General features: G+C 38.5%; 1 protein-coding gene across 1 annotated transcript; it reads right to left on the bottom strand.

The window, feature by feature from the left end:
• Window positions 1-118: 118 nt before the first annotated feature.
• On the bottom strand, window positions 119-2,430 carry gtf2a2 (general transcription factor IIA, 2). The gene is made up of 4 exons (XM_026995619.2): window positions 2,230-2,430; window positions 1,333-1,437; window positions 1,008-1,134; window positions 119-452 (listed from the first exon to the last, which is right to left on the bottom strand). The coding sequence occupies exons 1-4, from the start codon at window positions 2,299-2,301 to the stop codon at window positions 427-429; spliced, it is 330 nt and encodes a 109-aa protein (XP_026851420.1). The 5' UTR covers window positions 2,302-2,430; the 3' UTR covers window positions 119-426.
• Between the last annotated feature and the right edge of the window lie 12,802 nt (window positions 2,431-15,232).

The following is a 15,232-nucleotide window of genomic DNA, read 5'->3' as shown; positions in this document are numbered from 1 at the left end:
GACAGGGTTTGACTCAGACATAACATGACACACCGGACTTTCTTTGTTCAGACAGATTATCGGTATGTCAACACTGATGCATGCACATTTCACTCCAGTGAATTTACTGCACAACACATATTTTAAAACAGCTTTATTAAATGATTCAAGCTCAATTGTTATAAACTGAAACAGAAAACAAAACAAAAGGCATTTCTACAAAAATGATACATATATCCATAAAAAAAAAATCATCATTTTTAAGGCCTTATCTTGTGCAGCCTTGTGCTGAGCTGGTTGGTACATGAAGGATAGAGAGCTGTCGCCTGTAATAAATAATATGTACACAGTCCTCCCTGTGTGACTGGCCTTCACCCTAGTCTTCCTCAGTCAGCATGGCACTCTGCTTCTGCACCTAGGTCCTGCCTTCTGCCTCTGACCACCCTGTCACTCCGCTGGATTGGAACCAGTGTCTGAAACAGAAACAGAATATGAATCTTTATAATCCCAACCACACTTAATCCAAATAACCCTGCACAACATTCTCTCAGCCATTTCAGAAATCAGCACATTTCTCCTAATAAGCCTGCAGTCTCAGGCAATGATTAGGGTCTCTCTTTGGAACAGGATATTATTTTGGACTGCATGACAGTTGAACAACAGGCCAAGTGGCCTTGGAACTGCTACAAAACAAAGTATTTTAATATGTAGTTTGCAGAGAAAGCATAAACTGGTTTCCACTACATGTTGTAATTCTGACATCCATATTAAATTGTTTAAAGCCCATAAAATGAAAAAAATATCTAAAGCTTCATTGCAGAAAATCTGCAAATTGATCTACTACCGTAAATCTGTGTGACTGGCCATAAAACACATACTGCCCAGATATTACACAGTCCCAGTCAGAATGAATGGTGGAAGGTTTGGCTACTATCCAACCTCTATAGTATCATATAGGCTAGAATTATAACATATTTGCACTGGGGAGGCTGGGGGAGTGGTCAACAAACAAGAAACAACAATCTTACTTTTCCCATCGCAGGCTACAATCTTCATCTTATCCACCTTCACCAGGTCAGTTACTTCACGGAACTCCACATCATTTAAAACAAATGTCCACACATTGTCACAAAATCTATACGTGTTCAGTGATCCCTGGGAAGAGGACAGAGAGAAGCCCTCATAATTAATCCAGAATGTATTCTTTCAGATGAGGTCTACTGGTACACTTTTAGGTTTTGATAACCAGGATAACAACAACAACAACAACAACAACAACAACAACGTCCATTACCGTATTATTACATAAACATAATTCTGAGAATATTGTTTGATATGGTACTGCATACTCACCTTAAAGTTAACTCTGTTGCGAACTCGGTTGGCCAGTGCAGTGTTGATGGCTTTGTCAAACTGCAGAAGTACTTGTAGGGCTAACTGTGGGGTAATCTGCTGAGTCTGTGTAACAAAATAAGGTTCTTAAATACATATCTTAAGGCAAGGTAGGGTAAGGTAAGGGTATGGTAGGGTATGATAAGGTAAGGTAAGGGTATGATAAGGCAAGGTAAGGATAAGATAAGGTAGGGTAAAGGTAAGGTAGGCTAAGGTAAGGGTAGGGTAGGGTATGATAAGGTAAGGGTATGGTAGAATATGATAAGGTAAGGGTATGGTAGAGTAAGCGAATGGTATGGTAAAGGTGGCTAGCGGTATATTTAGCGGCACAGGTTAGCTATACGACAGTATATTTTGTGAACGAGCTCTACCCTTTCTCTCTCTCTGCTGTTCCGTTTGGTATCTTAACAATCACGATCCAACAAACTCTTTCGCTGAAAGCACATTAGCGAGATAGAGAAATCTTTTAGGAATGCCCATTTGAAAAAAATGTTCCCCACCGCTAGCTAAGTTAGCAGGCCCATATAAAGTCGGGTTTCTCGCCATCTTAATCACTATAACCTGCGCACACAGCAGAGATGATCAGTTAGCCATATTGTTTGTCAGTGTGTGTTTAACTGCTACCCTCACACAGACAGAGACACAGAGACACACACACACACACACACACACACACACACACACACACACACACACACACACACACACACAAACAAACAAACAAACAAACAAACAAACAAACAAACACTCCAACTGTGCACAATAACCACTCAATTTACGAACAAACGACTTCATCTTTTGCTTGTAAGCTATTAGCTAATGTAGCTCTACACGAAAGCGAGTGTTGGGCTATTTTACCTGTATAAGTTCGTCCAGACTCTCTTGTAGGCTGTTTCCGAGGGTCGTATTCCGATACAACTGATATGCCATTTCTTATTTTATAGCGAAATCAAATCAGCTTAGTTTGAATAATCAATCGCCGGGATGCTCTGTGTTTAGCAACCCGACTGTTCTGCCTGACACTTCACTTCCTCAACTTCCACAAGGACGAAAAAACGCAAAAATAAAAGTCTTCAGCCGCGTAAATTAGCGACGCAACACAACTACGACAAAACAAAAGTCTTCAGTCGCGTGGATAGGCGACGCCACACAACTACGACAAAATAAAAGTCAATCTTTTATGAAAGAATAACGTGATGAATGCAAAAGGTCCAGAGAGAAACAAAAATATTTATATCTCAAATTTAAATACTACCTACATTTAAAATAAATCTAAAAATACCAATAACAATTAAATCTATAAACAAATATATATAAACAAATAAATAAATATGAAAATATGAAAACATATAGTCCTAGATAGCCTACATGGAATCTACACCAATAAGATTGTTTTATTTTTTTAGTTTGATATTTCATTTTTGCACCTATATATTCATTTTGTACCTATGTATTGTAGGTATGTTGATGTAAATTAATACATATGCTTCGTTTGACATGAACAGTTACTGAGTTAATTTGTTTTACTATTTTATTGTCAAATAATTTTATTAAAATAAATGTGACATTTTGTTGAATAAGCTGTAGTCTAGTAAAACATTACTCGGTCATATCGGACAAGCTATTTTAAGTTTTAGGCCTACAGGTAGAAAGAAAGAAAGAACTCTGCAAAATGTTGATGAAATTCGTTGAGCCTGATGCAAGAACATTTTCAAATTCTTCTCTTAATTTCGCGTTGAGTGTAAGACCAGTTTAACTGCGCCACATAAACCAGACTCGGCGGAAGCGCGCCTTCAGGAGAACTGCGACTGGCACGATTGCCTCCCCAAAGCTGCAACTCCTTATTTGCACGGCGGCCTTCATAAAAATTTACGGGTAAATCTTTTACCCATTTAGGGGTAAAAATGAGTAACTTTCCAAGTTAGTAAACGACAACATATCGTACTGCTATAACTATTTCAGCGACTCGCCAAAGTGCGGCGTTACTAACGGAAGAAGGTCAAGCAGACGAGGTGAGGCAGGCGTCGAAACGGATCGGCGACTGTCAATACCGACAATATGAAATATTTAATTAAATAAATTAATTTTAATTGAAGGCCAATTTGTTATCATTTAGGCTATAAAGTTAACGCGTAGTTTATGAATAGTAGTACTAGTGTCTGACAGCATAATCTCAACATGATTGTTCATCAAGTCACAATTTTATATTCCAGTTTCTTCAAGGTAATGAAATAGATAGCTAAAGTATTTTTTTTTTTTCTTTGGGGAACAACTGTGCATGACTTGTAGCACAAATCTGGAGCAATCGTAATTGTTGGGGCAGTCCAAGAAGTTCTGTGAATGCAAACGAAATGCTTTAATTGAAAGAATGCAGGAGAAATCATCAAAAGCACAAATAAAAAAGTATAAATGAGCATGTTCTGTATGATCTGTTTTTGATGCGTCAGATAAATTTGGTATGAATCAGTTATTCTACCTCAGTTCCGGGGAATGTTAACAGGCCATTCCTGAGTCTTCGTCGTCGCCACAAGGTGGCAGCAGGGCGTTTTTAAGATAAACCATCTAACAAACAAACAAACAAACAAACAAACAATCTATCTATCTATCTATCTATCTATCTATCTATCTATCTATCTATCTATCTATCTATCTATCTATCTATCTATCTATCTATCTATCTATCTATCTATCTATCTATCTATCTATCCACCATATCTTTTTAGTCACCATAATATTAGGGATTGAAAAAATGTTTCTAACTTTAATATATTAAATGATACAGCTAGAAGATTGAATGCTATTTTAGAATAACATTTCACAAAATATAAACACATTTATATTGAACACAGCTGTATACTCTGAGCATTCTTCAATAATGTTTGCATTATCATAAACACATTTATACCAAACACAGCTGTATACTCTGGGTGTTCTTTGGTAATGTTAGCATTATCATAAACACATTTATACTGAACACAGCTGTATACTCTTGGCGTTCTTCAGTAATGTTTGCATTATCATAAACACATTTATACTGAACACAGCTGTATACTCTGGGTGTTCTTCAGTAATGTTTGCATTATCATAAACACATTTATACTGAACACAGCTGTATACTCTGGGTGTTCTTCAGTAATGTTTGCATTATCATAAACACATTTATACTGAACACAGCTGTATACTCTGGACGTTCTTCAGTAATGTGCCCTAGCCCTGCTGCTTCAGTATTATCATGAGCTTTAGTTGGGCTCTGAAGTCCCTGTGCATATCGTTTTGAAAACATCATTTTCACATGTTGAGTGTAGAATTAATTTCAATGACAAACTTAACTGGATTATAAGTATACATTTTTCTGTGATTAAATGTTATATCTGAAAGGCCTGTTTCATCAGGATTCATGAATTTTATCCCAATTTATAGTACCATGTAAACTTTATATCAAGTTACTGACTTACCTCAAGTTACTGATTTATTTCACAAATCTTTGCACTATAACATGATTGTATTTATGCTTTTCACTGTCCAGATTCAAACAGATGTCTTTACATATAGAGTATTGCATTTTCTCTCAACATGTTATGGTTCAAATATTTACTAAAATATTTATTAAAACCTTATGCGGAACATGTGTAACTGAGTGACATTTATAATTTAGTGATATTTGAAACAGCTGAAACAACTGGATAAGCAGAAACGGGATATTTCACTGTTTCCAAACATTACTTGCCATCATGCATATTTAAGCATTTGTAAGGAAACCAGATTAGTGTTCAGAGGGAAGCAAAACTCTTCCATTCTGTCTGCATTTAAACTCACAGTGTCCCTATCAAAGTTTAACCACGAACCCTATATAAAGTCTTATCATTTTAAATAAAGTGCAATTCTGTTATTATATTAAGAACTGAATAAATTTCCATAGATCCAGTTAATCATTTTTCATTTCAGAAACATTTTGGTAGTGGCTTTATTAAGTCATGGTTTCCACACCTGGACCTGAGCTTGAGGATCTTAGTGCAGTCAAACTCTCCATCAATACTTTACACATGCAAATGAAGATGCCAAGAGTTGCATGAATAAGCACAAACATCACTGATAAATTAGTAAGGAAGTTAGTAAACTACTCACTACATTCAAGCTTTATAAATTGTCACTTAATAACAAATAGAAGTGTTTAGAGAGAGATTTGAGATGACACCTCTCTGCAATAATGTCAAATTTTAAGAGGAATACAAATAAGGCACATTGTAAATAGAAACACAACCAGGTAAGCAATTATTTGCACACACCAAGTGTGAGCTCAACATAAAACCAAACTAATAAAATTGATCAATGACGCTGTTCTCGCTTGCTGTGAAATAATAGTGTTCGTTTAACTTATTCATCTCCTTCTGCACATGAGCTTTTGTGCAGCGGAGGGCGACGAGTCTTAAACGATGATAGATACAGAGGAGCGGACGGAAATGGGCATTGCTTCCTTCATTTAATTACTGTGTCAAACGGAATTACCCAGGAAATCCAAAAACATGAGCACTGCTGTATAGATTTATCTGCACTTCATCTGCTGGTTGGACTATCTGCTCTTTGATGTATTTGTCTAGTTATGTGCTGGCATCTTAAAGATCTTAACATTTATTTAGTGTCTCTGTTTTGTTGGATAATTTAATATCAACAAATTACTTTTTGCTATATAAAGCTTCTTTTTAGTGGGCAGGCTACAGCTGTTGGTAAATTTTAGGTTTATTCCTTAAAAATATTCAATGTCTGTTCTTTCTATTCTCTAACTAAGCATACAACATCTAACACAGAAAAAGACCAGAGAAACTCTTAAATGGAATAACTTATACTGGGCAAAAGCTATGCAATGTAAGATCTTTACAGGGCGCTAGGACCTGCAATGAGATGTTTGTGACTGACAGAAGGACCCTACAGGGCAAGCCAGGTCAGGAACCTTCAGATAGAGAAACTGTGAGCATAGTGGACACTCAAAAATGTGGCATTTTGATATGAAATATGACTTAGACATGCTATAAACAAACTTTAAAAAGGACCTAAACAGAGCTTCATCATACACACAAGCACGTATGCACGTACACACACACACACACACACACACACACACACACACACACACACACACACACACATACACACACAAAAGAGTGGATCTTTGATAGAGTATCACTGCTTGGTTCATACCCTATTCAGTTAGGGAATAAACAGAACAGACAGAGAGCTGTTTGCAGATCAGTCAAAGTTTCTTGTGGTATGTCAGCTACTCTGTTTGAGTGTTGCCATGGGAGCCTAACGCTGTTGTTATCCATCCTCAATGACCTTTGAGATTCACAGGGAGCATTCACTACTTGACCTATAACCTCTAACCCAGAAGACAGAGTTCATCTTAGCTCCCATTAGCATGTCATACAAGGCTCTTTTGGAAGTAGGACAGGAAGGCGGCCTGAGCTCAGAGCAGCGTATCGCGGCCAGAACAGACTCAGTACATTAACAACAGGAATGACAAGGAGAGGGGTTTCATAGCAATCCTTACAGTAACCACCACTTTCACAAACCTGCTTGGAAATACTTTGGGCATTATATTTTATATTTTTCATAGCAAGGCTATTTACTGTGAAAAGTGGCAATATATCCCAAGCCCTCGAATGAATGCTGTGACCATACAGGCACACTTAACACCAATCCTTAACCACTCCATCAGGAGCAGACTGCTAAATAATATGGAAAACAGGTTATTAAGTCAATTAGAGCAATTAACACAACAATCCCCTTGAGACTTAATTAATAATCCTAATCAATAATTCCATTATTCCATTGTCATAAAACAATGCAATTAACAAAAAATGGCTTATCTTCTCACACAGTATTGATATTCAGTGTACTAACCTAAAAATATCAAATGTTCTGCAAAAAGAAAACAAGCAAATGTTTACATGTGCCTTAAACAGATTACTAAGACAATAAATTATTGTTTTTAAAATTTGTGTTCTTTAGTGTTACGTGCATAATATGTATAAAAATAGCATTGTATTTTTACTTCAGAATTTGCTTTCTGATTTCCAAACACAGAAATTACAATGTTTTTAACATTGATTTGTTTAGCACTCATATTTTGAAGAGCAATTTTGAAATATATTCATCCCTGCTGTATATTATTCTGATGATGCAACTTTGGTGTAAACTCTCAGTCCCACTTATCCAGATAAACCAAACAAGTCAAGCAAAAGCAGTTAAGAAATCAAAACTGATCTGAGGTCAGCCCAACCATTTGACAACCTGTATCGTTATAAACTCTTTATAAATAGCCAGACACCATAGCCTAGCCGGAGTTCTGTCTCGCCTCATTGGCCGTAAGAGTGATGGGCGGAGCTTTGAGTATTAGATTTCTCTGCTACAACCCAGGGTCAGTGGACTAAGACTCCATTGGTAATTGGTAATATCTCCTCTGCAGATGTGCTACTTTGTTATGGCCTCCCCTCTTTTGTAAGTGCAATGGCTTAATGGTTTTCAGGGTTTTCAGCATCGAGGATGTGAGGCACGAGGGTGAAAGACAAGCAGCCCTGCTTGCTATTCCAAACTTTATTACTTGCTGTGGGTGGGTTAAATGTTTTTTTTATAGGGCTGGGGTTCTGTCTGGGGATCAGTTCAGGGATCAGTCCAGGGTTTGTTACTCACAGAACCAATGGAACATTTTGCTTCAAAACTTTTCAAATAATATGAACGAACTGGTCTGGATTTCAAATTGCAGCTCTGTGTAATGTTACTATTAACTAATCTTAACCCTATTAACTAACCCTAATCCTAAACCTAAGCCTAAACCCTAACCTTAACCTAACCCTAACCATAACAACTAACCCTAACCCTATTAAATAACCTTAACCCCAACCCTAACCCCAACCCCAACCCTATTAACGATCTGTTTCCTCATTTATTCTGCTACCATTTGTGGTGAACATTTAGAAATTGACCATCTGCTCGGAGCAGACAGGGAGTGCAACATATTCAGATTCAATAACTGCTTGATTACTTTTTAATTAAATGTATATGACCCATTGCCTAATATTAAAAGAGCAAACAGTGGAGAATATCTAGACAAATAGGTTATAAAGTGAGAAGGTTTTGGAGCTGTGGGTGTGGAACATGCTTAGAGAGCATTTTTGCTGAACACTCATTTCCTATGGTTTTATAATCTAATAATTTAATTAGATTTGAAGTTTTTAAATAGCACACACACACACACACACACACACACACACACACACACACACACACACACACACACACACACACACACACACACACACACACACACAAACACACACACAAATATTCCTTGTACAGAGCTACAGTTTTGTGCTGGTTATGTTAAATCTAAATAATGTTATTTTAACACAGCACCTCTATATAGATTCACACAGGAATAACCCTAATATCAGTAATACCTCAACAAGTCCTCACAAGGAATAAACACACACACACACACACATACACACACACACACACACACACACACACACACACACACACACACACACACACACACACACACCCATACACCCCCCCACACACACATACACCCTAACACACACATATACACCCAGACACACACACACACACACACACACGGGGAGTAGGGTGAGAGGGCATTGGTGAAACGATCATATCCTCTGGGGACATAGGCCCTAAATTAATTACAGCGATTCAGCATTTTTAAATGGGCCACTTAATAAAGCAGCAGGATAATTGCATTTGCAGCCCTGCGACCTTGAGAGCACTTCACAGATAATGAATGATACGAGCTGATAATCAGTGTGGACCAATAAGACCAACAACACACACACAATGAACACACACTATCAACACACACACAGCATCAACATACAGATGTGCACACATGCATACATGTGCGCACACACACACACACACACACACACACACACACAGAGTCACACATACAGTCATGCTCATGAATACCATACATACTCCAGCCAGTTAATAAACATGTCTGTTGCTCTTTCATAAATTCTCCTGACAATATCATATAATATAATAATCTTACAAAAACAGACAAAAACATCTAAAACTCTGTGTATTAACATATAACATATAAAACAATGAATCAATACCACGTAACACACACAGTATCATTCAGTAATTATGGAGTAGCATGGAGAGAATGTTTCCATGTTTAATACGTTTCTGTGACAACTATCCTAATAGATAACAGTCCAAAACTTTAAAACTGTTTGATTAAAGGAGATGAAAACCCCAAGACTTTTTAAAAGATTATTATAAGTTCCAGCTGTAACATCATCCAAATGACACCAGGAGGGTGACTGGGCTGATTACTGAACACTTCATTACCATCTACAGCTGAGGGTTTCCGAGGGTTTCAGTAACTGCAACTTCATTGCAAGAAAGACAAATGTTTTACTCTGCCCATTTCTCATCCATGTATCTCTTTCAACAAGCCTGAACCAATTATACATTAAATATAATTGAACAATTATGTTTAATTTCATATTTTAGGATTTATATTCCAAGGGAAGTATGTCTCCTTTTTCTTGAAGAAGTTCCAGTAGTGCTTTTTAACTATAGCTTAACTAATCATTCCACATAGTGTGGCAGGAACTGAATTAACATCTTACTTTACGTTGCAAATGACATTAAGGAAATGTACAGATGTGTGAATTCCAGTATTATTACAATATACTGAGGTGAATTTAAAAAATATCCACTCACCAGCTTTGTGCAATGTTAGGATCTGTCACAAATTCCATATGTTGATAATGGGACACTTATTATTGTAACATCATATCAGCTCTGATGATGTCTCGGACCTGCAGGAAAAAGTAACGTCAACGTCAATATCGTCATTTTGCGTTGAAACTGTAACTAGAAATAAATAATATTTTATTAAAACGTGTCTGTAATTGTATGAAGTGGAAACAAACTTTTTTGTGTGAAAATGGGCCAATTTGCGAATGCTAAATCAATCAACCATCACTACTGACATTAGCTATCATAGTTAAATTACCTAGAAAGTTAATTAACCACACATTCATGCATGGTCCAACAGTACTCATGGGCATATTCAGATAACGTTAATGTTTTTATATTTTGTTATATTTGTTAGAAATCCCACGCGAAGTCTCAGTAATGTCAATCATTGTAGTGATGCATGTGAACATGTAGAGTAGCATCTTTAATTTATTGCATATTCGTATAATATCCCAGCTGTACTTGCTTATGATAAATGGCATTATTAGTATTTGAAAAAGTCAAAGCAGATTTTTATTAGTCAGCTTTTGTCAGCTTTCATTCAAAGTAAGTCATGAGTAAGAGGAAGCGTGGCAGTGACATTCAGCAGTTCTTGAAGAAATATCAGAAAAAAGAAAAGGAAGCTGTGAGAGATGAGTACTAGTGGTATAAGTTCAGAAGAGAGTCATAGAAGAGCTGAGTCAGTGTTTCCTGATATCATAATTACCAGTCAGATAGGAAATTGTCAATAATCCATTCCTCAGCATCATGGCAAGAAATATTTATTTCATGTTCATTTTGGTTCATTCAGAGTAGGGGGGGGGGGGGAGGCTGACAGTCAAGGAGCAAATATTGATAATTAAGACCAAGTAATCACATCACAACAGTCTCATCCTAATGCTAATTTAAGATATTCCTCTAATATTAGATGTTACTACTACTGCCACCACTACTACTACTACTCCTAATAATAATAAATAAACAAACAAAGATATGAAGAATAAATTAAAGCCTTAATTTTAAATAAAAAACCCATTAAGACTAATAAAGCAGTCCCCCAGTGTGTGCGTGGGGGGTGTAATTAATAAAACAATTAAATGTGTATCTAAAAAGAAATGAGAGGAGACTAGATGACTGGAGAGGAGAAGAAAGGATAGACAGAAGAGAGGAATAAAGACATAATTATAATAATTGTGAATGGAGGAGTGGATGTGAAGTGTGATTGGTGGTTCTTTGATTGATTGATGACTGGGGCATGATTTTAGGGAATAGTGACCACGCTAGGACTCAGCACTGGAGGAAGAGTGGCTATGATGGCCACTGCTGATGATTTCACACAGCTGCTGTTGTAGTCGAGCAGTGAATTCATGCCAACATAATAAAATAATGTGTGTTTGTTAGCAGCTATGTGTTGGTGTGTAAGTGTGTTTGTGAGTGAGTGCGTATTTGGGTTTGTACCAATTTATAACCGATAGAACAGCAAATGATTACAGCAGACAAACCATACAAACCAGACAAATCAGACTTCTCCTCTGCGTAACTGAAGTGCCAATGCTGTATTGACAAAATGTCACTTTCACACTGACCCTGTCATCAATCTGCAGAACCATTCACATCTGTCTCTCTTACTCTCTCTTTCACACACTGCACACACCAGCACTCACAGTGTTTTATATTATACCAGTAAACAATGTATTTAATTAAAATCAATTCACAAATTGCATGTGTGTGTATGCAAGAGAGACAGAGTGTGCGTATGTGTGCATGAGAAACTGTGTGTATGTGTTGTGTGTGTTTGTTTACTTTTAAAGAGCTATAACTTGAAGGGTGTAGTAGGAAAACATGGAGCTTGGTAAGTTTTTACTGGGATATAATAATAATAATAATAATAATAATAATAGTAAAACTATACTATATCATTCTTTTATGTTAGAATGGCCATTGTATATTAAAAATGCCATACAAATTTGCATTGTCTTGTCTATAAAGTTTAAAGGCCTTTCTATTTAAACAGAACAGTATAGTTATTATATATTTTTTGTGCTAGAATTATATTCAGCCCAGACATTCCTATGATCGCAGTCTGAAGGAGATTTCCTCCTCACTTCCTCTGTGCTCTGATCTACTGCTGAACCTGATTTAACAGCTGACTGACGGGTCTTCAGGGTCCTCAGGGTCTGCAGGATCTCCAGGGTCCATACCCAAACCTTCCTTTATGAGCCCTCCAGGCCCCTCACAGTGCACCATCCCTACAACTCAGTCCCACAACCACCTTCAACTCCCACAGTTTGGGGTGACAAATGGCTGTGATTATTAAAAGAAGGTTACTTTTAAACACCGTCCCCTGGCATCGAGGGGGGACAGAAGCCTCTAAATCACTGTCAGGGAAACTAATGATAAGATATCATAAGACACACGAGACACAAGACAAGATGGAGTGGAGCTTCTCTCTCCTGTAATAAGCATCCACCTTCTCTCTTCCCTGCACACATCTCCATCCAGCCCAGAGCTGTTCTCTGTGTTACCTCTGGGGATCCATCACTCTGTGGCTGTCACTCAAGTGATTTTGTACGGACAGTGTAACTATGATAAATACGAGCTGTGTGTGCAATGTGCTTGTGCACAGTCTTCAAACTATTTTATTAATACACTGTTGACAAAAATACGAGGAATATTTTTCAGGTGACTCTAGATTCTCTGTGGTTCTCAGACAAACCAGTGGTCTCCCCAGCTGCTGGTATCTCTCCCAGTGAGCATGCAAGCAGGTCTGACCATCATTGAGCCGAACAGCGTTTGGCCTCACAAACCTGCTCAGTTTGTAACACCTTTAATAACCCCCATAATAACACCTTTAATATCCCCTTTAATAACTCCATAATAATCCCTATAATAACACCTTTAATAACACTGTTAATAACACTTTTAATAAGCCCATTAATAACACCTTTAATAACCCCATAATAAACCCTTTAATACCCATTTAATAACACCTTTAGCGTTGCTGTAGCGATTTGCTGCATCCTTTGTTGGGTCTGTTGTTCTTGACGAGTGCGAAACAAGATGCAAGCACGAGACCAGATAATGCAAATAAGGTGAAAACAACAAACACAAAGTAGGAATGTGGCTAACAAGGGGGCATGGCTACATGAGAAACGGGTAAGCACAACAGAAGCACAAACACACCAGGTGGACATGAGAGTTGTGGAGGGGAATGTGAAACATAATATTAAAGCACACTGTAGAACATTGTGTAAATTTGTGTGTTTTGTAGATATTTTGTAAAACCAAACATACAAAAAACCAAAACATTAATCAACAGCTAATCAATTATTAAAATGACCATTAGTCATTGACTTCTAGTTTGGTCTTTGGTCTCAGAGAACCACCATAGCCCAGTCATACCCACGCCAAGGTGCCAAACTTTTCCTACAGGGCGTCTGTTTAGTTGAAAGAGCGGTTCCTTTAAGATGGCCAGGGTTAATCATGCCCTGGGTAAAAACCTGTAGATTAACCTAATTAATAAAAGTCATGCTCTGTCACAACATATCAAGCACTTTAAGATAATGACATCATAAATCCTTTATGCTAATATGGCAGGCACAAAAGGGAGGTGTGTGTTTCTATTAGAGTGTGTGTGTGTGTGTGTGTGTGTGTGTGTGTGTGTGTGTGTGTGTGTGTGTGTGTGTGTGTGTGTGTGTGTGTGTGTGCATTCGTGCGTGCATGTGCGTGTGTGTGTGTGTGTGTGTGTGTGTGTGTGTGTGTGTGTGTGTGTGTGTGTGTGTGAGTGCTTGGGCTATCATCTTATCTTTGTACCTTCCAGTCATGTTTAAGACATGCAAAAGTTGATGTGAAGCTGTGTGAACTGTGGCCAAAGCCTGTGTTTGGTGTTAGTGCACCATTAACATGGAGTAACTCCTTATCCCTAAACCCTAACCCTAACCCTAATCCTAAACCCTAACCCTAACCCTAACCCTAATCCTAAACCCTAACCCTAACCCTAATCCTAAACCCTAACCCTAACTCTAACCCTAATCCTAAACCCTAACCCTAACCCTAAACCCTAACCCTAAAATTGCACATCTGCTCCACACTACACTGACTCACCTGGACGAAGGGAGGGGAAATTATGTTAAAATGCTATTTGTCGACTACAGTTCAGCATTTAACACCATCATCCCCTCCCTACTCACTACTAAATTGGGAGATCTAGGACTGCATACATCCCTGTGCGACTGGATCTCCAACTTCGTAACAGACAGACCACAATCAGAACGGGTGGGCAACTGCGCCTCATCCACCCTCACCCTCAGCACTGGAGCTCCTCAGGGTTGTGTCCTAAGCCCCCTGCTCTACTCACTGCACACCTACGACTGCACAGCCACTTCCAGCTCTAACATCATTGTCAAGTTTGCTGACGACACCGTTGTCGTGGGTCTGATCTCGGACAACGACGAGAGGGCCTACCTGGAGGAGATTAAACACCTGGAAAACTGGTGCCAGGAAAATAATCTCCTCCTAAATGTCAGTAAGACAAAGGAGCTGATCGTGGATTGCAGCAAGAAGCAGGAGCGGCACTACCAACCTGTGAGGATCAGTAGAACCACGGTGGAGAGAGTAGATAGTTTCAGGTACCTTGGAGTTCACATCTCGCAGGACCTGTCCTGGTCCCGCCATACCAACTCCCTGGCAAAGAAGGCTCGTCAGCGTCTTTACCACCTCAGACGCCTAAGGGACTTCAGACTGCCCTCCAAAGTACTGCGGAACTTCTACACCTGCACTATCGAGAGCATCCTCACGGGGAACATCACAGTCTGGTTTGGGAATAGCACCAAGCAGGACAGACAAGCACTCCAAAGGGTAGTGCGTTCAGCACAGCGCATCACTCACACGGAACTTCCTGACCTGAAGACCATCTACTACAAGCGGTGCCAGACCAAGGCCAGGAAAATTGTGAAGGACCCCACCCATCCCAACAATAGACTCTTCTCTCTGTTGAGGTCAGGGAGGCGCTTCCGCTCCCTGAAGACCAAGACAGAGAGGCTGAAGAGGAGCTTCTTCCCACAGGCCATTCGGGCCCTGAATCAGGGAA

Source organism: Electrophorus electricus, chromosome 1 (genome assembly GCF_013358815.1).
Source record: "Electrophorus electricus isolate fEleEle1 chromosome 1, fEleEle1.pri, whole genome shotgun sequence".
NCBI classification, from domain to species: domain Eukaryota; kingdom Metazoa; phylum Chordata; class Actinopteri; order Gymnotiformes; family Gymnotidae; genus Electrophorus; species Electrophorus electricus.
This window is presented reverse-complemented; position numbering and strand designations above follow the sequence as displayed.